Source organism: Balaenoptera ricei, chromosome 2 (genome assembly GCF_028023285.1).
Source record: "Balaenoptera ricei isolate mBalRic1 chromosome 2, mBalRic1.hap2, whole genome shotgun sequence".
In the NCBI taxonomy this organism is placed as follows: domain Eukaryota; kingdom Metazoa; phylum Chordata; class Mammalia; order Artiodactyla; family Balaenopteridae; genus Balaenoptera; species Balaenoptera ricei.
This window is the reverse complement of record NC_082640.1, coordinates 161,190,189-161,214,231: the sequence shown is the minus strand read 5'-3', so window position 1 is coordinate 161,214,231 and position 24,043 is coordinate 161,190,189. Positions and strand designations below refer to the sequence as shown.

At 43.4% G+C, this 24,043-nt stretch overlaps 1 protein-coding gene across 2 annotated transcripts in view; it reads right to left on the bottom strand.

Moving 5' to 3' along the window:
- The window catches only part of FLVCR2 (FLVCR choline and putative heme transporter 2), a 65,327-nt gene that overhangs the window by 21,582 nt on the left and 19,702 nt on the right, over positions 1 to 24,043 (bottom strand). For both annotated transcript variants that reach the window (XM_059914709.1, XM_059914710.1), the window contains exons 2-3: positions 10,238 to 10,379; positions 7,620 to 7,760 (exon numbers count right to left, since the gene is read on the bottom strand). In XM_059914709.1, coding sequence (XP_059770692.1) covers positions 7,620 to 7,760; positions 10,238 to 10,379 — 283 coding nt within the window. The remainder of the gene's footprint in view (positions 1 to 7,619; positions 7,761 to 10,237; positions 10,380 to 24,043) is intronic.

The window sequence follows — 24,043 nt, the reverse complement described above, 5'->3', positions numbered from 1 at the left end:
AGCCTAACAGGGCCAGGGGCCTGGGCATACACGAGGTCAAGCTCAGCTTGTGCCCACCTGGAATGAACGAGGAGGGCAGAATCCTCAGGAAACTGCGAAATCCAGGAGGACTGGGAGAAAAAAACCCCACTTCAAACACCAGCACTTTCCTGACCCTGAAAAATGTGGAGAAACAGTCCTGATCAGGCTAACCCAGGCTATAGAGGCTGAGCAGCTTTGTGAGGCTTAAAGGTTTAGAGAAATCACTTCCAGATCAGCATCCCCGGCAGCTTGTTAGAAATGCAAATCCTGACCCCACCCAGACCTCCTGCTGTAGACACTGGGAGTGGGGTTCCTCAGGCAATCTGTGTTTGAACAAGCCCTCCAGGTAACTCTGATAAGCCTCAAAGTTTGAGACCTACTGGCTCTGCTAGACTAGTTTGGTTTACCAGTAACCATCCCCTGCTCCCAGCCAGACAGGAGAAGGAATCAGGGCTAAGGTAGGGAGGATGTGGAGGGGAGCAGGGGTTCACCCTGGAAGGCTACCATTCTTTCCAATTCTTTCTACAGTCCAACCTTAAAGGAATTAGAAATTCTGAATCACTCTTGAATCTAGATGTCCCTCCCATACTGCCAAAGGTTGCCAGACACAGTTAAACGGCACAAGTCCTCTCCACTGCCCAAACCAAAGGTTCCGGTGTCCACACTGAAGGGCAGGAATGAAATGTGTGCTCTGCCCTGTGCATAAGTACCTCTTACAGGAATGCAGGTGACTGTGTTATATTCGGGTATGATCATCCCCAACAAGGTAAGCCTGCCAGGTGAGGAAATGTGATGGCCCCTGAAAGGCCTGGTCACCCCTGGTATCAGCCACCTGGGAGAAGTGCAGGTCACTGAGGGGGTGAGCTTTAGGAAGGCAGAAGGGACTGACTTGTCATCACTCTGAGTTTCTCTCCTGTGTCAAGACTAATTTTTTTCAAAGGGTGGTGGCATTTAGAAACCACTGGCATTAGAAAGCCTCAGAGTCTAAAAATGCAGATTCCTGGGCTGCACCCTGGACCAACTAAATCTGATTCCCCTGGATTGGGGCTAGGAATCCGCATTTTAACAACAACACAACAAAAACCCTTGGCATTTCTTAAACTTGGGGATAAATGGCCTTGGGCATAGGAAGATCACAGACCAGGTCCAGGCTGTCAGAGGCTGGGGTTAACATGGAGGCAGCTGGGATGGGAAGGGGCTTCAAGAGAATCACCCATAGCACACCTACTTTAGAGGTTCTCAACCCTGCTGCAAACCAGAATCTCCAGGAATGCTTGTGAAAAGCAGATTCCCAGGCCCGGACCAGACTATCTGAATTTGACTTTCCAGAAGAGAGGCAGGAATCGAGGCACACGCCACCCAGCACCCCAGGGGACTCTATCATCAGGCCAGCGTGGGAAACACTGATCCCAGATCCCATCTCTGGGTTCTGGTTACTCTGTGTTCATTTCCCTTTTGTCCTTTCTGAACTTGTAGGAAACCCTCTTTTTAAAGGGCCAGCCTGACCTCGGCAAAGCTCCAGGGAATCCCAGAAGGATCTTATACCCACCCTGAAGCCAGCATCTTGAGGGGGCACAAAGCCCCTGCCCAGGTCGGGCAGTGTAAAGCCTTTGAGAGCCCCAAGGAAAGGAAAGGTGTCCTCAGGACACATGTTGAGGCTCTGAATTCAGATGCCCAACACTGCACAGATTCTTCAGAAGCATAGCTGGAGGCAAGGCTGGGGGATGACAGGGAAGAGTAATCCCTTGGAGGCCACTCTCCAGAAGAGGAGCCTTTCACCAATCTGTTTACCACGGGCAGGCATTCGTCATCAATGCAAAGACGTTAGGGAAGCCATGTGAAAGCAAGGCCTGGAGATCCGAGGAGGAGCCAAAGAAAGGTCCTTACTTCACCCCACCCCACGCCCCGTGGCTGACGCTCACCACAGGACCTGCCCAGCCCCAGGCTCTGGTGGACCCACTGAGAATCTGCTTCCAGCCCTGTGTCTTCCTGCGGTGCCATGTTAGAATAGGGAGGGTATTTTGCTAGAGGCGGCGGTAGTTTCTCATTCCTGTGATATTTCAGCAACATCAAGCACAAACCCAGCCTCTGCACCTCCTTCCCTCTAAATTGGGCTGCTAGATTTAGGAAAAAAACAAAAACAAACAGCACACCCAATTAAATTTGAATTTCAGCATAAGAATGCTTCAAATAGTTGTGGGACATGTTTATACTAAAAAAGAATTTGTTGTGGATCTGAAATTCCAACTTAGCCGGATGGCCCTTAATTTATGTCTGAAACCTACCTCTAAGAGTGTGGCCAGAAGCCCATGGGGAAAAGGCAGCGGCACTGGCATTCCTCCAAAGCCTTTACTGTATCACCGCACCTTAGCTCGGGGCAGCTGACTCAGCAGCTTGGAGAAGCACTTGGAAAGTCACTACCAGTACAATACTGGACATCCCACCAGCTGCACGAGAGCTACTCCCTACGTGTGGAAATCTAGTTCATTCAAAAAAACAAAAAGACTGTAGGAAATGGGCAAGTTTACCAACACAACAGCATTGTGGCTGCACACAGTGTTTTGATTCACAATTACTTTAAAAGCTTTCATTTCCATCCAGGGAACTCCAATGGGAAGCAAATGTTATTACTCTTTTCTGAGGGGTGGTTCTTAGAGAGGCACACGATGGGCACAGGATGGGTGAAGGTGGTACACTCAGTAATTAGCAGAGCTGACACTAAAACTTAGACCTTATATTCCTTATGTACCAACTCTGAACTCACGGGTCCCCCAGTCAAGGCTCTTACTCCAAAACATGTCCACCCAGATCCAGCAAATACCTCCATGAAACACTATCAACTGCTTGATTCCCAACTACATGCTCTTAAGTGTTTATAATTCAGAGGAAAGTAGGAACATCATATGTACTATATAATGTACATATGCACTACATGGTTATATGTGTGTATATATAAACTGTGAACCGTTTCCCTCTTCAAAGCTCAACCTGAAACTGCATGGAAGGTGGGAGGAATTCTGGGAGGTCTCAAAGGATTTAGTTGAATTTATAGAGGGTTTTTTTGGTTGTGTGTGCATTTTTAATCTGGAGCAAAGATATAGTGGGAGAAGAAAGCAGGGATTCTTAGGTGGACTGAGTGCCAAACACTGCCTTTACATGACCTGTAACCCTTAGAGAGACACACTACGGATGAAACCTCACCATCCCCAAGTCCCAAAGATGGCCGGTCAGTGTAGGTATAGGTCCTGCTTCTAAACCCCAGAACTCCAGACCCTCATCTCAGAAGAAAGGCCATTGGTCTGAGGACTGAATCTGAGGAAGGACATACACCACTACCACCCCTGCTAGATAGACCCAGTGGCTACTCAGTCGAGTGAGGCTGAAAACAGACCCCTGGCTCTGTCTCCAAGAGGCTCCTTTCTGCACGGGAAGGCGAAATGGTGCGGTGGTTAGGAAGATAGGCTTTGATCTCAGACAGACAGAAGTTTATATCTAAGCTCTGTTGCTTGCTAGCTGTCTAATTACGGACAAGGAGCTCAATCAGAGCCTCAGTTTTTTCAGGTATAAAATGGAGCAGTTGAACACCTAGTTCATGGGTTTCTTTTGAAGATTAAATGAGATAATGCATATGAAGCACTTCACATGGTGCCTGACACAGAGTAAAGGCTCAATAACATGTTTTCCCAAATCTGTGATTCAGCCTAAGAACCATTTCCTTGTTGGCAAAGATCCCTGTCACCAAGTCTAATTCTATACCACAAAAATAAGGCTTGTGGTTCTCTGACTATAATGAAATGTGTACAAACAACCAGATTAGTTTAACTCCTCACTGGGATCACCTCAGGCCTTTGAGAAAAATGTTAATAAATTCTATCTATACACAACCGAGTCAAATGCTTCCAGAGGCACAGAAGTGAACTGTTTTTCTAGTTTAGCACCGTCTCAATTTAATGGCAATTTACTTCCACCCTGTTTCTCTCTCCTCTTCTTCTGGGACTCCTGTTAGGCATGTGTTGGTATGCTTGATGGTTTCCCACAGGTCTATGAGGATCTGCTCATTTTTCTTCTTTCTTTTTTCTTTCTGTTCCCCAGACAGGATAATTGCATTTGACCTATCTTCAAGTTAACTGATTCTTTTTTCTGCCAGCTCAAATCTAGTGCTGAACCTTCTAGTGAGTTTTTCATTTCAGTTATTGTATTTTCAACTCTAGAATTTATATTTGGTTCTTTTTGATTTGTCTTTCTTGATATTCCCTATTTGGTGAGACATCATTCTCTACTTTTCTTTCATTCTTTACACACTGGTTTCCTTTAGTTCTTGAATATACTTATAATAGCTGAGCTACTATCTTTTTCTGTTATGTCCAACCTCTGGGCTTCCTCAGGAACAGTTTTCTAACTATGTATGGGCCCTGCTTTCCTGTTTCTTTGCATGTCTCATATTTTTGTGTTGAAACTGGACATTTTAAATATAATGTCAACTCTAGAAATGAGATTCTCCTCTTGCCCCAGGATTTGTTACTGTTGCTGCTGTTTGTTCACTGACTTTCCTGGACTCATTTTGTAAAGTCTGTGTTCTTTGTCATGTGCAGCCACTGAGGTTTCTGCTCCACTAGCTTAGTTTTGAGCTAATGATTAGACAGGGATTTCCTTAAATACTTTAAGCCCACAAGTCTCCCACCTTTGCTGAGGACCTCTATGTGTGCATTGGGACTCGCCTGTGATGCTCCAGCAGGGTGGTGACAACTCTGCCTTAGCCCTCCCTTTCTGCTTACACAGAGCCTCAAGTTCAGCCAGAGGTGAGACTTCAGGGCTTTCTCGGGTCTTTCCTGGGCATGTGCACAACTCTGCATGTGCATGTGGATTTCTAGATTCCTAAGAATATGTCAGAGCTTTCCAAAGCCCCCTGGACATCTCATTCTCCAGATTTTCCTTTCAACATCTTTGGTCAGCCTCTTGATTACACCAACCGGTATTGCTACCTCAGGCAGCTGTGATGTTAAACAGTGATCGCTTTCAACAAATGCCCTGGAAATAGCGCTTTCCCACTGAGAAAGCTCTGAGTCAGGTCAAATATAGGCAAATCCTCTGAATGGGGCCTTTGCAGGGAACTGCCACAGAAGTCAAATAGTGACCTAGGGATGGGACTTCTGGGGGAGCTCCATAATTGTTTGGCCCCCTCCAGTGGCTGTGAGGCTGCTAGTTTTCACAGCTACCATGTCTGGGAGGCTGCTGGTTTTCAAGGCTACCACAGAGCCTGGAAGAGGGGATCGGAATAGGACAAGTTAAAATACAAAGCTTGCTACTTTACTGTTATTTAGATATTTGTCTTGAATAGATGCTCACTGGATTGTTTCAAGCCTTTGGTTAAGAACCCTGAAACAACTGATTTTGATAATGTCTGCCAGTGTTGTTCTTGTTTTCACGGAGGAACAGACGATGCAAGGTCCTCACTCCACCATTCCAGAGGTGCTAACCCATTTATTCCCTGTGTTATCACTTAACCAAATAGATTAAGGCAGAGTGTCCAGACCATAGGATTAACGCCACTCTGCCAGATTGAAGACCATATAAGCAACCAGCCGTACAAGATGGAAGGAAAAGGAGTTGCTTTGCCCCTAGAGCATGGCCCAGAGCTGAGCCACAGCGACCAGAAGCAGCACTGTTCCTGGTACATTTTGTTCTTATTTCTTGCTATCATGGGTCAGTGACCTGACCCTGCCATAAACAGCGTCCAGAACTGAAGACCTCAGCCTCTGGAATAAGGCCATTGCCCGGTTATTGCCACCATCACCACTCTCGTTCACAGAAGATATTTATTAAGCACTCATCTGCCCTGAGGTTCCAAGGTAAGCCTCAAATGCCCTGTTGTCAGATGCCGTAAGGTTTATGGTGGTCAAAGGTTGATGCACTCAAGATGTTTAACTCTAGGGAAAAGTGAAAGTTCTTAGAGGCATGGAATCCTGAGTCTGGAAGGGAACCCAAAGATCATCAGGTTTCACTATCCATCTATAGCCTGATGTTCCCCACAATATCCTCACTAAGTGGTTGTTCCACCTACACTTGAATACCTCTCAGTGATGGGCAACTCATAATATCTTTAGCTGGCCATCCTAAGTATTGGAAACTTTCTCTTTGTTTTGTGAATGAATGCAGAGACATACTCAGAACTGAGAAGCTGGAGAGAAGGAAGAATGGAGACTAGAGGCCCTGGAGACTAACGTGGGTACCTGGGGCTATTCCAGATGAGAGGTCACCTAATCTGTGCATACGCCTGAAAAACCAGGTGTGCCTCTCTACTGTGGATGATACCACCTCTTATCTAATGCTTCAGCAGATAAACACTTTAATTCAGGTGAAGGGCATTGATAAGCCTAAAGTGAAGCCCTGGTACAATTCAAGGAAGGAGCATAGGCAATCACGGATCAGGAGTATAGGCTTTGGAGTCTGACAAATCTGTACTTGAATCCTGGCTCTGCCCTTTGAAAACTGTGTGTTCTTGAGCTATTACCTAATCTCTCTGAGTTTGTTTCCTCATCTGTTAAATGGGGAAAATTATACTATTTACCTCTCACTGGTGTGGTGAGAGTTAAATAAAATAATATATAAAAAGTCTTGGCACATAGTTAAATGCTAGTATTGTTGTAAGATACAGTTTGGGAGCCTAGAGAAAACGTGAGGTTATAGCCAACTGGGGTTTCACTAAGAATAAGTCACGTCAACCAATCTCATTTCTTTTCTTCTTCTGGTTACTGAGCATGATATACTCTTGATTTTAATCAAACAAACTGGAGGGTTAAATGGTCAAGGGTAGGCTGGATAGCAGCAGAGCTGGGTGGATCTGTAAAGACACCTTTAATGGAATGCCCTGAGGTTCTGTCCTTGCCCCTGTCTAGAACAACATTCTCATTAAACGTTAGACTGAAGATGCAGCAAACACCTTGCTGGAAAGGCAAGCCAATACACCAGCATAAATATTGAAATTTATCTTACCAAAGCCAAGAAAATGAAATGAAAGAGGGATGTTGTCTTGCATTCAGGTAAAAAAGGAGCACTGTTCCAAGATGAAGGATTGGCTGGAGAGTGATTCATGTCACAAGACTCATATAAATATCCATCCACTCGTTCATTCAATCACTCATTTAATAACTGTTGGAGTATCTACTCCAGGCTGGCCACTGCTGAGGAATTATAAAGATAAAAAGACATAAATCCCTACTCTCAGGGAGTTCCCAGTTTAGTGGGAAAACAGACCTGGAAATAATCTTTTTTTTTTTTTAATGGTAAGTGTTAAGATGTACCAGGAACAGCACAATAAAAGAGGAAAGGTCACCTAATACTGCTTTACAGCAGTCATACTGAGATAAGACTCGGAGGATCAGCAGGCATTTTGCCAGACAACTTGATATGGGAAGGAATGGTTGTCTAGGTAACCCAACATCAAAGACCCTGAGACAGAGCTGTCTCTTCTGGTTGACCCTAAACGATGACTTTACATATACATTTGGGATTTGGAAACAGTAAGATGCACAGACACATCAGGCCTCTCTTCTCACACTCCCAGTTCCATTACACTCCTGGACACATCTGTATCTTACCATAGGTGATGATAAGCAGCACAAAGTTGAGGTTTTTGAAGAGTCGGACGATGGAACTTAAGTATGAAGCATCAGGGGATGCCAAGGCATAGCTTAGGGATTGGGCCCTGCTGGGGGGATGTTTCGGCTTCTCCTTGAATACTGAAAGGAAAGAAACAGAGAGATCACTGCAAATCCCTATGGTCCCACCCTGCAGAGCTGATACATGGATGAGAGCTGACTCCCTCATCTGAGAAGGAACTAAGACTCCAAAAGGAAATATTAATTCTTCAGTGAAATCCTTTATAGTCTCCTCTCTTGAAGCTGCATCTCACTGTCTGTGGCTCCGTGACTGTGCCTTGGATTACTTTTTCTTAATGGCCTTTGGACGGCTGCGATCACTGGGCTTCCCAGGCAGTATTCAAGGATCAAGCAGCCGAGTAACAACCGGGGAATAACATACGGCAGAACACTGAAGAAATGCAGTAGTAACACGGGGATAGAAAGGAAGTGAGAGCTGAGGCTCTGGGATTAGTGAGCCCAGTTAAGGACTCAGCACCAGGGCTCCCCCCAAGGGGGAGGGGACTGCGCTGCCCATGCTGAGCGCAGAGTCCGGCACATGCTGTCAATCAACATTCCCTGAACAAGGGGAAGGATCTTCTTCTATTGGAAAGACCCGGAGTCCATCCCTAGTTTCTCGAAGTCTGAATCAGACATCTGCCCCATGAGAAACCAGAGAATTAACACATGCTCCTGTAGGTGTGACCACTCTGATAGGAAGGACTGGGGAGGGACAGTGGGAAAACCATTTGCTTTATGTTCTATTTTCAGTACAACTGGTACAATCCATTTGACTGCATTGATTGCGGCTCAGTTCTCTGGGGGCCAAATCAGTTTAACCAGTTGTTTGGCTAAATTGGTCCCCCAATTGGGTCCAAGTAAATAAGCACCTTGTTGTGTCCCCAGCCCCCATGAGAACACCCCTGAAAGGTCAGGAAACTGCCTCCAGCTAGAGGAAGCTCTGGAAATGAGGTTTAGTCTCTTGAAGATCAAAGGTCTCCCCCCCTCCATCCAGATAACCCTCCAGCCCTGACTTCAGAGCCCTGCTTCTTCCTTCTCCGGAAACAGTCCTGGGCAACTTCCCACCGCTGGGTACTTCTCAACCATTGTCTTGCCTGTTCACCTCCCCTTCTATAAGGGGAAAGAAATCAAGGCAAGAGGATTTTTTTAATCTCGGCAACAGCAGCTGTTTGCTCAAGGATTTGGCAACCACAAACCACAGTTTGGATAAGATTTTTCAGCTCTTTATTCAATGAGCAACCGTCTGTGCTTACTAGTAAAATGCAAAGTGTAGAAATGGCCTACCTCCAGGATCTCTGCAAAGAACCAGGCCCTCATCTGCTACAAACACAAGAATTTGGAGCTGAGCACATTACAATTTGAAACTTCAAGTCTGGCCGAGATTGTTCTTTCCTGTTCTCAACCACAGCTTCAAGGCTTTTCACCTTTCCAGGAACACCAAGTTCTCCGTCCAAGAGATCCTGTGAGCTTTGAAAAGCCATCGGGTAGCCCTTCCTCAGCTTGGACCCCGGGGAGGGAATGACACAGTGAGAATAGCTGGATGAGATACATGATTATAAAACTGTTTGACTCTGGAGTTGAGGCCGGCAGGAAGGAATGAAACCTTTAACGTGTGAGGTGGAACTTTCAGATATTAGGAAGACAGCTGGTTAACTTATAAAGACAAATGACTCACTGAAAATGAAAACCTCTACTATGCTCTTTCTGAATTTATCACAGCCCGTGTGATATCGCTCAGAAGAGAAAAAAGGATATAAATTAACCAAATATCTCAATGATTAAATATACATACATAGAATATTAATAATAATTCTCTGGGGCTGGTGGTTGGGATTAACAGGTACAAGGCTAAGTTAATGGTCATTCTTTTCTTTATGCTTTTTTGTATTTTCTAGATTTTTTCCATAATGAGCGTATCTTATACACATTTTAAAAAAGCATTTTAAAATGTGGGCCCCAGGCATTCCCAGGTGAATGTACGAAAGTATTAGTGTTTGTGGGTCAGTCCTATTTTGTTTTCTTGTGTTCCAGAAATTTAGGGTATGGACTTAGACAAGCCTAGGCTGGAATCCAGCCTCTGCTACTTACTGTCTAATCTTGAATAATACCCTTATCTCCTCGTAAGTCACTGTTTCCTCTTGGTTAAGTGAGACTGATGCTGGTACCTCCCCTATAGGGCCATTGAGGAGTCAGTGAGATCAGGCACACTCAGCACAGGGCCTGTGACATCGTAAGTGCTCACCGGGGCTTCATCAAGGGGATCAGCAGGCTGCCCATTCATTCTAATGAGGTCATACTGGGGAACTGGTTAATTACAACTAACCTTTACTGAACAGCTAACAAAGTACACAGGACCAGCTAGCACTGAATCGGCAGCAACTACTCAGGCTAAAACATTTGAAGACCATTGGAAGCCTGGCTTCCAGTTTCTATAGATATATTTTATAGATTACATGGGACCTAGAATGCTGCTCTAGGGCCATATTCACAAGGTCCTCACCCAAGTCAGCAGGACCTCCCTGCCTCCCCAACCCCCATGAGCCTATTAATGACCTTACCGATGATGACAAGGATGAAAAGCAGAGTGGCCACACCTGCTATTATGTAGAACATGATGCTGATGTGGTAGGCAAGCTTGTCCTGGTCTTTGATGTTGGGTACCAAGACAGGAGGGACCAAGAACCCAATGGCAATTCCAAGCTATAGAAGACAGAGACAATCAATCGTTGTATCAATGGCCCAGAGGTGACAGCACACGTTTAAGAGCCTCCTAATTAGAAACATAATCCCCAACTTCCAGTCCTTCTTAAACCTCAAACAGGGATTGTTTCCCCCCTCAAGACATCAGAGAGATCTTTCTTTTGACTGACAGCTCAACTCACACACCCTTGACCACCCTCACTATCACAGATTGTGAAAACGTTTATAGCTGGGGTTCTCAATGCTGACTGGCTTTTCTCTAGCTACAAACTAATGAAGAATGGTTCCTATACTCCCATCTCTATGGTAGAGTAAAACAATGCTGGTTTTGCTTTTTGTGCCATTTAAATTCTTGATTTCACTGTATCTGTTAACCTGGAGCTGAGAGACCAGCTGAGGGGAAAATTCTACACCCTACAACCCCAAGAACTTGCATTCAGTGAGAGATAGAAGCCTAACGTTGTTACCACATTTACAAACATAGAAGCTTAAGTTCATTGTGTAAGTTAACTTTGTAATTTATAAAGCATCTGTGGTGTGAAGTCACACAACTGCATAAATTTATACACACAAGACATGGGCACATGCAAAGTGGCTATAAATACACATACAAACACAACCCAACAAACTGAAACATCTTATATCTGCGGTGCAGTTCAAACTCCAGTGACCTGACAGATAACGTGCCTTGGGTGTTTCTGAGGGCAGAAATGCCTTGATTCAGGAGTGACTAGCTGTGATAGAACTGCCCAAACCCTTCTGCCACACGAAATACCAAGGTGGAAATTTGAAAATAGTGTGAGAGCACACGAAGTACCAAGGTCCAGATTGTAAGAGTGAGAGAAGCTGAGTAAGCCTTTTGTGTTAAGGTCCCATTTTTCGTTTATTGGACTTGAAAGCAACTGCAGGTAGAGAAGCAATTTGCTTTCAGCCCAACACCATTCATCAGCTGCCAATGAGCTGATCATCCTTATTGGTTTTCCAGCCCGTCAATTATAGCCACTCAGGGTGGTCACTAGTGATTCTCAGCTCTGAAATATTCTCAGAAGTCATCATCAATAGGCTCAGTGCAGGGTTGTTCCAATGTACACTGTATACAATCAACAAATCAAACTGATCTTTAAAGCATCTACTATTTGAGGAGATTGGTTCAAGATGGCCGAGTAGAAGGACGTGTGCTCACTCCCTCTTGCAAGAGCACAGGAATCACAACGAACTGCTGAACAATCAACAGGAAGACAATGGAACTCACGAAAAAAGATACCCCACATCCAAAGACAAAGGAGAAGTTACAATGAGATGGTAGGAGGGGCACAATCACAATAAAATTAAATCCCATAACCGCTGGGTGGGCGACTCAAAAACTGGAGAACAATTATACCACAGAAGTCCACCCACTGGAGTGAAGGTTCTGAGCCCCACGTCAGGCTTCCCAACATGGTGGTCCGGCAACGGGAGGAGGAATTCTGGATTCAGACTTTAAAGGCTAGCGGGATTTGATTGCAGGACTTCGACAGGACTGGCGGAAACAGAGACTCCACTCTTGCAGGGCACACACTAAGTCATGTGCACATAAGGACCCAGGGCAAAGGAGCAGTGACCCATAGGAGACTGAACCAGACCTATCTGCTAGTGTTGGAGGGTCTCCTGCAGAGGCGGGGGACAGGTGTGGCTCACCACAGGGACAAGGACACTGGCAGCAGAAGTTCTGGGAAGTACTCCTTGGCATGAGCCCTCCCAGAGTCCCTCATTCACCCTACCAAAGAGCCTGGAGGCTCCAGGGCTGGGTCGTCTCAGGCCAAACAACCAACAGGGAGGGAACTCAGCCCCACTCATCAGCAGACAAGCAGATTAAACTATTACTGAGCCCTGCCCACCAGAGCAACACCCAGCTCTATGCACCACCAGTCCCTCCCATCAGGAAGCATGCACAAGCCTCTTAGATAGCCTCATCCACCAGAGGGCAGACAGCAGAAGCAAGAAAAACTACAATCCTGCAGCCTGTAGAACAAAAACCACATTCACAGAAAGATACACAAAATAAAAAGACAGAGGACTATGTACCAGTTGAAGGAACAAGATAAAGCCCCAGAAAAACAACTAAATGAAGTGGAGATAGGCAACCTTCTAGAAAAATAATTCAGAATAATGATAGTGAAGATGATCCAGGACCTCAGAAAAAGAATGGAGGCAAAGATCAAAAAGATGCAAGAAATGTTTCACAAACACCTAGAGGAATTAAAGAACAAACACCTAGAAGAATTAAAGAACAAATAAACAGAGATGATAATACTATAACTGAAATGAAAAATACACTAGAAAGAATCCAGAGCAGAATAATTGAGGCAGAAGAACAGATAAGTGACTTGGAAGACAGAATGGTGGAATTCACTGCCACAGAACAGAATTTTAAAAAAAGAGTGAAAAGAAATGAAGACAGCCTAAGAGACCTCTGGGACAACATTAAACACACCAACATTCGCATTAGAGAGGTCCCAGAAGGAGAAGAGAGAGAGAAAGGAACCAAGAAAATATTTGAAGAGATTATAGTCGAAAACCTCCCTAACGTGGGAAAGGAAACAGTCACCCAAGTCCAGGAAGCGCAGAGAGTCCCAGGCCAGATAAACTCAAGGAGAAACATGCTGAGACACATAGTAATCAAATTGACAAAAATTAAAGACAAAGAAAAATTATTAAAAGCAACAAGGGAAAAATGACAAATAACATACAAGGGAACTACCATAAGGTTAACAGTGGATTTCTCAGCAGAAACTCTACAAGCCAGAAGGGAGTGGCACCAGATATTTAAAGCAATGAAACGGAAGACCTACGAACAAGATTACTCTACCCCCCAAGGATCTCATTCAGCTCCAACAGAGAAATCAAAAGCTTTTTAGACAAGCAAAAGCTAAGAGAATTTAGCACCACCAAACCAGCTCTACAACAAATGCTAAAGGAACTTCTCTAAGTGGGAAACACAAGAGAAGAAAAGGACCTACAAAAACAAACCCAAAACAATTAAGAAAAAGGTAACAGGAACAAACATATTGATAATTACCTTAAATGTGAATGGATTAAATGCCCCAACCAAAAGACACAGATTCACTGAATGGATACAAAACAAGACCCATATACATGCTGTCTACAAGAGATCCACTTCCTACCTAGGGACACATACAGACTGAAAGTGAGGGGATGGAAAAAGATATTCCATGCAAATGGAAATCAAAAGAAAGCTGGAGTAGCAATACTCATATCAGATAAAATAGACTTTAAAATAAAGAATGTTACAAGAGACAAGGAAGGACACTACACAATGATCAAGGGATCAATCCAAGAAGAAGATATAACAATTATAAATATATATGCACCCAACATAGGAGCACCTCAATACAGAAGGCAAATGCTAACAGCTATAAAAGAGGAAATCAACAGTAACACAATAATACTGGGGGACTTTAACACCTCACTTACACCAATGGACAGATAATCCAGACAGAAAATTAATAAGGAAACACAAGCTTTAAATGACACAATAGACCAGATAGATTTAATTGATATTTATAGGGTATTCCATCCCAAAACAGCAGATTACACTTTCTTCTCAAGTGTGCACAGAACATTCTCCAGGATAGATCACATCTTGGGTCACAAATCAAGCCTCAATAAATTTAAGAAAATTGAAATCATATCAAGCATCTTTTCTGAACAAAACGCTATGAGATTAGAAAACAACTGCAGGGAAAAAAGCGTAAAAAACACAAACACATGGAGGCTAAACAATACGTTAGTAAATAACCAAGAGATCACTGAAGAAATCAAAGAGGAAATCAAAAAATACCTAGAGACAAATGACAATGAAAACACGATGATCCAAAACCTATGGGATGCAGCAAAAGCAGTTCTAAGAGGGAAGTTTATAACAATACAAGCCTACCTCAAGAAACAAGGAAAATCTCAAATAAACAATCTAACCTTGCACCTAAAGGAACTAGAGAAAGAAGAACAAACAAAACCCAAAGTTAGTAGAAGGAAAGAAATCACGAAGATCAGAGCAGAAATAAATGAAATAGAAACAAAGAAAACAATAGCAAAGATCAATAAAACTAAAAGCTGGTTCTTTGAGAAGATAAACAAAATTGATAAACCTTTAGCCAGACTCATCAAGAAAATGAGGGAGAGGACTCAAATCAATAAAATTAGAAATGAAAAAGGAGAAGTTACAACAGACACCGCAGAAATACAAAGCATCCTAAGAGACTACTACAAGCAACTCTATGCCAATAAAATGGACAACCTGGAAGAAATGGACAAATTCTTAGAAATGCACAACCTTCAGAGACTGAACCAGGAAGAAATAGAAAATATGAACAGGCCAGTCACAAGCACTGAAATTCAAACTGTGATTAAAAATCTTCCAACAAACAAAAGCCCAAGACCAGATGGCTTCACAGGCCAATTCTATCAAACATTTAGAGAAGAGCTAACACTTATCCTTCTCAAACTCTTCCAAAATATAGCAGAGGGAGGAACACTCCCAAACTCATACTATGAGGCCACCATCACCCTGATACCAAAACCAGACAAAGATGTCACAAAGAAAGAAAACTACAGGCCAATATCACTAATGAACATAGATGCAAAAATCCTCAACAAAATACTAGCAACAGAATCCAACAGCACATTAAAAGGATCATTCACCATGATCAACTGGGGTTTATCCCAGGAATGCAAGGATTCTTCAATATATGCAAATCAATCAATGTGATAAACCATATTAACAAATGGAAGGAGAAAAACCATATAATCATCTCAATAGATGCAGAAAAAGCTTTTGACAAAATTCAACACCCATTTATGATAAAAACCCTCCAGAAAGCAGGCATAGAGGGAACTTACCTCAACATAATAAAGGCCATATATGACAAACCCACGGCCAACATCGTTCTCAATGGTGAAAAACTGAAACCATTTCCTCTAAGATCAGGAACACGACAAGGTTGGCCACTTTCACCACTATTATTCAACATAGTTTTGGAAGTTTTAGCCACAGCAATCAGAGAAGAAAAAGGAATCAAAGGAATCCAAGTTGGAAAAGAAGTAAAGCTGTCACTGTTTGCAGATGACATGATACTATACACAGAGAATCCTAAAGATGCCACCAGAAAACTACTAGAGCTAATCAATGAATTTGGTAAAGTAGCAGGATACAAAATTAATGCACAGAAATCTCTTGTATTCCTATACACTAATGATGAAAAATCTGGAAGAGAAATTAAGGAAACACTCCCATTTACCACTGCAACAAAAAGAATAAAATACTTAGGATTAAACCTTCCTAAGGAGACAAAAGAACTGTATGAAGAAAACTATAAGACCCTGATGAAAGAAATTAAATATGATACAAACAGATGGAGAGATATACCATGTTCTTGGATTGGAAGAATCAACATTGTGAAAATGACTATACTACCCAAAGCAATCTACAGATTCAATGCAATCCCTATCAAACTACCAATGGCATTTTTCACCCAACTAAAACAAAAAAATTTCACAATTTGTATGGAAATACAAAAGACCCTGAATAGCCAAAGCAATCCTAAGAAAGAAAAACGGAGCTGGAGGAATCAGGCTTCCAGACTTCAGACTATACTACAAAGCTACAGTAATTAAGACAATATGGTACTGGCACAAAAACAGAAATATAGATCAATGGAACAGGATAGAAAGCCCAGAGATAAACCCACACACATATGGTCACCTTATTTTTGATAAAGGAGGCAAGAATATACAATGGAGAAAAGACAGCCTCTTCAGTAAGTGGTGCTGGGAAAACTGGGCAACTACATGTAAAAGAATGAAATTAGAACACTCCCTAACACCATACACAAAATAAACTCAAAATGGATTAAAGACCTAAATGTAAGGCCAGACACTATAAAACTCTTAGAGGAAAACATAGGCAGAACACTCTATGACATAAATCACAGCAAGATCCTTTTTGACCCACCTCCTAGAGAAATGGAAATAAAAACAAAAATAAACAAATGGGACCTAATGAAACTTAAAAGTTTTTGCACAGCAAAGGAAACCATAAACAAGACAAAAAGACAACCCTCAGAATGGGAGAAAATATTTGCAAATGAAGCAACTGACAAAGGATTGATCTCCAAAATTTACAAGCAGCTCATGCAACTCAATATTAAAAAAAACAAACAACACAATCCAAAAATGGGCAGAAGACCTAAATTGACATTTCTCCAAAGATATACAGATTGCTAACAAACACATGAAAGGATGCTCAACATCACTAATCATTAGAGAAATGCAAGTCAAAACTACAATGAGCTATCAACTCACACCAGTCAGAATGGCCATCATCAAAAAATCTACAAATAATCAATGCTGGAGAGGGTGTGGAGAAAAGGGAACCCTCTTGCACTGTTGGTGGGACTGTAAGTTGATACAGCCACTATGGAGAACAGTATGGAGGTTCCTTAAAAAACTAAAAATAGAACTACCATATGACCCAGCAATCCCTCTACTGGGCATATACCCTGAGAAAACCATAATTCAAAAAGAGTCATGTACCACTGTGTTCACTGCAGCTCTATTTACAATAGCCAGGACATGGAAGCAACCTAAGTGTCCATCGACAGATGAATGGATAAAGAAGATGTGGCACATATATACAATGGAATATTACTCAGCCATAAAAAGAAACGAAATTGAGTTGTTTGCAGTGAGGCGGATGGACCTAGAGTCTGTCATGCAGGGTGGGGTAAGTCAGAAAGAGAAAAACAAATACCGTATGCTAAAACATATATATGGAATCTAAAAAAAAAAAAAAATGGTTCTGAAGAACCTAGGGGCAGGACAGGAATAAAGACACAGATTTAGAGGTTGGACTTGAGGACACAGGGAGGGGGAAGGGTGAGCTGCGACCAAGTGAGAGAGTGGCATGGACATATATACACCACCAAATGTAAAATAGATAGCTAGTGGGAAGCAGCCACATAGCACAGGGAGATCAGCTCAGTGCTTTATGACCACCTAGAAGAGTGGGGTAGGGAGGGTGGGAGGCAGACACAAGAGGGAGGAGATACGGGGATATATGTATATGTATAGCTGATTCACTTTGTTATAAAGCATAAACTAACATACCATTGTAAAGCAATTATACTCCAATAAAGTTGTTAAAAAAAAACAACAAATCTTCCAACAAAGGAAAGTCCAGGACCAGATGGCTTAACAGGTGAATTCTATCAAACATTTAGAGAAGAGCTAACACCCATCCTTCTCAAACTCTTCCAAAAAATTGCAGAGGAAGGAACACTCCCAAACTCATTCTATGAGGCCACCATCACCCTGATACCAAAACCAAACAAAGACACTACAAAAAAAGAAAATTACAGACCAATATCACTGATGAATATAGACACAAAAATCCTCAACAAAATACTACCAAACAGAATCCAACAACACATTAAAAGGATCACACACCATGATCAAGTGGGAATTATCCCAGGGGTGCAAGGATTCTTCAATATACTGAAATCAATCAATGTGATACACCATATTAACAAACTGAAGAATAAACACCATATGATCATCTCAATAGATGCAGAAAAAGCTTTTGACAAAATTCAACACCCATTTATGATAAAAACTCTGCAGATAGTGGGCATAGAGGGAAACTACCTCAACATGATGAAGGCCATATATGACAAACCCACAGCAAACATCATTCTCAATGGTGAAAAACTGAAAGCATTTCCTCTAAGATCAGGAACAAGACAAGGATGGCCACTCTCGCCATTGTTATTCAACATAGTTTTGGAAGTCCTAGCCACGGCAATCAGAGAAGAAAAAGAAATAAAAGGAATACAAATTGGACACAAAGAAGTAAAACTGTCCCTGTTTGCAGACGACATGATACTATACATACAGAATCCTAAAGATGCCACCAGAAAACTACTAGAGCTAATCAGTGAATCTGGTAAAGCTGTATGATACAAAATTAATGCACAGAAATCTCTTGCATTCTTATACACTAACAATGAAAGATCAGAAAGAGAAATTAAGGAAACAATCCCATTCACCATTGCAACAAAAAGAATAAAATACCTAGGAATAAACCTACTTAAGGAGGTAAAAGACCTGTACTAAGAAAACTATAAGACACTGATGAAAGAAATCAAGGATGACACAAATAGATGGAGAGATATACCATGTTCTTGGATTGGAAGAATCAACATTGTGAAAATGACTATACTACCCAAAGCAATCTACAGATTCAATGCAATCCCTATCAAATTACCAATGGCATTTTTTACAGAACTAGAACAAAAAAATCTTAAAATTTATATGGAGACACAAAAGACCCCAAATAGCCAAAGCAATCTTGAGGGGAAAAAAAAAAGGATCTGGAGGAATTAGACTCCCTGACTTCAGACTATACTACAAAGCTACAGTAATCAAGACAATATGCTACTGGCAAAAAACAGAAATATAGATCAATGGAACAGGATACAAAGCCCAGAGATAAAACCACGCACCTATGGTCAACTAATTTATGACAAAGGAGGCAAGGATATACAATGGAGAAAAGACAGTCTCTTCAATAAGTGGTGCTGCAAAACCTGGACAGCTACATGTAAAAAAATGATATTAGAACACTCCCTAAACCATACACAAAAATAAACTCAAAATGGATTAAAGACCTAAACGTAAGACCGGACACTATAAAACTCTTAGGGGAAAACACAGGAAGAACACTCTTTGACATGAATCACAGCAAGATCTTTTTTTTAAAATAGTTTTCTTTGTTTCTATTTCATTTATTTCTGCTCTGATCTTTATGATTTCTTTCCTTCTACTAACTTTGGGTTTTGTTTTTCTCCTTTCTCTAGTTCCTTTAGATGTAAGGTTAGATTGTTTGAGATTTTTCTTGTTGTTGTTTTTTTTTAATTATTTATTTTTGGTTGCATTGGGTCTGTTGCCGTGCGCAGGCTTTCTCTAGTTGCAGCGAGCGAGGGCTACTCTTCGTTGCGGTGCACGGGCTTCTCATTGCGGTGGCTGCTCTTGTTGTGGAGCATGGGCTCTAGGTGAGCAGGCTTCAGTAGTTGTGGCACACGGGCTCAGTAGTTGTGGCTCGCGGACTCTAGAGCACAAGCTCAGTAGTTGTGGTGCACAGGCTTAGTTGCTCCACAGCATGTGGGATCTTCCTGGACCAGGGCTTCAACCTGTGTCCCCTGCATTGGCAGGCAGGTTCTTAACAACTGCACGACCAGGGAAGCCTTTTTCTTGTTTCTTCAGGTAGGCTTGTATTGCTATAAACTTCCCTCTTAGAACTGCTTTTGCTGCATCCCATAGGTTTTGAATTGTCGTGTTTTCATTGTCATTTGTCTCTAGGTATTTTTGATTTCCTCTTTGATCTCTTCAGTGATCTCTTGGTTATTTAGTAACATATTATTTAGCCTCCATGTGTTTGTGTTTTTTATGCTTTTTTCCCTGCAATTGTTTTCTAATCTCATAGCGTTTTGTTCAGAAAAGATGCTTGATATGATTTCAATTTTCTTAAATTTACCGAGGCTTGATTTGTGACCCAAGATGTGATCTATCTTGGAGAATGTTCCATATGCACTTGAGAAGAAAGTGTAATCTGCTGTTTTGGGGTGGAATACCCTATAAATATCAATTAAATCTATCTGGTCTATTGTGTCATTTTTTTAATTTTATTTTATTTTATTTATTTATTTATGACTGTGTTGGGTCTTACTTCCTGTGCGAGGGCTTTCTCCAGTTGTGGCAAGTGGGGGCCACTCTTCATCGCGGTGCGCGGGCCTCCCACTATTGCGGCCTCTCTTGTCGCGGAGCACAGGCTCCAGACGCGCAGGCTCAGCAGTTGTGGCTCACGGGCCCAGCTGCTCCGTGGCATGTGGGATCTTCCAGGACCAGGGCTCGAACCCGTGTCCCCCGCATTGGCAGGCGGACTCTCAACCACTGCGCCACCAGGGAAGCCCCTATTGTGTCACTTAAAGCTTGTGTTTCCTTATTAATTTTCTGTCCGGATGAATCTGCCCATTGGTGTCAGTGAGGTATTAAAGTCCACCAGTATTATTGTGTTACTGTTGATTTCCTCCTTTATAGCTGTTAGCATTTGCCTTCTGTATTGAGGTGCTCCTATTTTGGGTGCATATATATTTATAATTGTTACATCTTCTTCTTGGATTGATCCTTTGATCGTTATGTAGTGTCCTTCCTTGTCTCTTGTAACATTCTTTATTTTAAAGTCTATTTTATCTGATATGAGTATTGCTACTCCAGCTTCCTTTTGATTTCCATTTGCATGGAATATCTTTTTCCATCCCCTCACTTTCTCTGTATGTGTCCCTAGGTCGGAAGTGGGTCTCTTGTAGACAGCATATATATGGATCTTGTTTTTGTATCCATTCAGTGAATCTGTGTCTTTTGGTTGGAGCATTTAATCCATTCACATTTAAGGTAATTATCGATATGTTTGTTCCTGTTACCTTTTTCTTAATTGTTTTGGGTTTGTTTTTGTAGGTCCCTTCTTCTCTTGTGTTTTGTAGGTCCCTTTCTTCTCTTCACTTAGACAAGTTCCTTTAGCATTTGTTGTAGAGCTGGTTTGGTGGTGCTGAATTCTCTTAGCTTTTGCTTGTCTATAAAGCTTTTGATTTCTCTGTCAAATCTGAATGAGATCCTTGCCGGGCAGAGTACTCTTGGTTGTAGGTTTTTCCCTCTCATCACTTCAAACATATCGACACCATCCCACAGTGACTTTTCTCCAGGAGGAAATCGGCTTTGGCAGTACTTTCATGCCCAGTGTGGAAACCAAAACATAGGGATTGGACTGTAAGCTGCTGCCTCTTCTGTTTTTTTCAGGGCATATTTTTTCCTACTTCTTGAGAGCCGTGTTCAGTGAGCGTGCACAGCTCTATACCCAGCTCCTAGTTCCTGAGTCTGTCCCTTAGCAGGAACTCAGTCATGTTGGCTGGCTGGACAGACGGACAGATGGACGTTGGTGGAAGGTCTTGTCTACACAAAGCTGGCAGAAACACACAGGTCTGCCCACTAGGGACCACATTCTTTCTACAAACCACATTATACTCTCAGTGGTAAGGGCAGAAAATGGGTACACGGGGGACTGGGAAGATGGCAGAATGGCCGACTAGTTTTTGAGCATCTACTAGGCATTGGGTATCTAATAGAGTTTATCTTTTTCATTTAGCCCATGAACTTTTACAACAAAGACAAAAATGAGAAAAACTGGGGGTGGGCACCCAGCCAGCCCGTGGGCACACAGGCAGGTAGCAGAAGAGCTGGGCTCCTAAACCAGTTCTGTCTGACTCCAGGCCCCAGCTCACCTCCTGCCTACCAGGAAATGCTGCTGGTGTGACACTAGTCAACACAGAAGCCTGTATTTTCACTCCTTTGAGTTCGGTCTGGCATTTGATAGGACACCACCAGGGTAAAAACCAGAGACCCGCAGCCCAAGTCAGGACAAGAATAATTTAAAGAGTTGACGGAATGCTGCTCCCAAGGGTGGGATCCATACCTTTCCCACACTCACAAAAAACCAAAGACCCAGACTGTGAATGTAAAGGATTAAAAATCACCGCTAACTGGTTTTGACTTGCCTTATGCCCCAGCATTTGTTCTGTAGTTTTATCCTCCTCAACAAAATACAGTCAGGGGCAAAATACACAATACACAGACAGTTTCCGCTCTTCAGAGCCTATGAGCCTAATCACAATGGTTCACTTCACCCCAAAAGAAGATGTTTTACCAAAATGGGGTGAATAAAGGCTGGAGAGGCAGACTGGGATACTCAATTTTTGTTTTCGATTTGATTTTTGCCCTTTTTGCAAACTCAAGGGTGATATCTAAACACTGTTGCAATAGCAGTGGTCACGAGCACTTCCAGAGCAAATGTCACAGTTAAAAACATGCCTGTGCAGCCTGAGGGCTTCGGGTGACAGGAAGAAGCCATACTCTGTGTCATGCATCACTTGTCATTCCAGCTCATGCACTTGGCAGAGCCAAAATAAACCCAGAAACCACTAGGCTGCATCTGGGGTAAGATGCCCACACTTGACCCACAACACGACACAACACGTGTTATGTTGGCTCTGAGATCCACAGAACTACTGTCCCCATCACCATCCATGTGGGGCACCCCTGCAAAGCCCCAAGTCACAACTGAACCCAGGCACAATCAGAATCCAGGCACAAAGCTGCCCTCCCAGTGCTGCCTGGTCATGAACATGCCCAGACCATCAAAGGAAGACCCTTGGGCTTTCACAAAAGGCAGGGAGCTCTGTGTCAACACCATGGTGAGGGTGTAGTCCACTGGAACAAGGACAGACCACTGGTCCCCATCTGAATCCTCTTCCAGGGTCCCAGGCACCTCATCCTCCACACCCAGGTATTGGCCAGGAGGATCCTGCTCACCTTGGTAGGAGACAACCACATCAGCAAGCAGGTTCTCACCCGCCCAACCTCATTCCTCCTCGGCCCATTCCTGCCCCAGGCATACCTGCTGATCAGAGAAAGATGGGCCCACCCTCAGCCCCATGGCTGGGTCCCCATTGTCTCATTCCTTCCCCCTGGGCACAGTCACCCGATCAGGGTGGCATGTCTCTTGGATTTCAGGGCTCCCAACAGCTGGCTTTCTGGCGTCAAGGGTCAAAAATGTCCCCTTACTGGGTCAGCAGCTTTCCCTGCAGCAAAGCTCCTGGGCTTGAAGGCTTGCTTCAAACTTGGTCTCCTTATGACCTAATCGGGGGGTCACCATGCTCCTCAAGGAGCTCACACCCATGTGGTTCATTTTAACAGTGAACATTGTTCATTTTGAAGTGAACCCCTCCCCCTTCCTCCTTTCCACCCCAACATCCCTCAGACACGTCATCACTCTACACAGTGGTTAAGGCCTAGGGCTCCAAGGTCAGAAAGGTCTGTGTTCACATACCAGCTCTGCCAGTTAGGAGATGTCTGGCATTGGCAAGTTAATTCCCCTCTTTGTGCCTGTTTCCTAATCCACAAAGGAAGGTACTGCCTAGTTCATACCCTCTAGCTCAGGGGGTTGCTCTGACGCCTAGTGAGCCCATTTGAATGGACTACTCTGCAGAATGCTTTACACCAGGGGGGCTTGCTCCTCTTCTGCAAGCCTGGCTCTCCCACCCCGCACACTCTCCCACAGCAATGGCGACAGGCAGGGGGGGAGAGGCCACTGGGACAAACAAGACGTGCTTGGTTGACCGATGGCAGCCGCACAGACACCTCCCCTGGCTCTCCTCCTCATCCTTCTCTGCTCCTTCTCTCTGCCCTTTCTCATCTCTCAGCCCCCTGGCCTCTGCCCTCTCACATCCACGCTGTCCCGACCCTCCCCCACTGTCCTTGGACGTCCACATTGCATCGGCTCCCCGCCCCCTTTCAGATGATGTGACCTCTCCCCCACCAGCCTGAATAGCGTGTTCAGGGGCACCTTCCTCGTTGCTGCTCTGACCACGCGGTCCTGCTCAAGGACCCTCAAGGAGCCAGCCCTCTCCCAGGGAGGACCACATCCACACCCCTCAGCCTGCTGTTCTTAGCTTTCTTCACCTCCCGTCCCATCTCCATCTGCTTCCCTGGATGTCCCC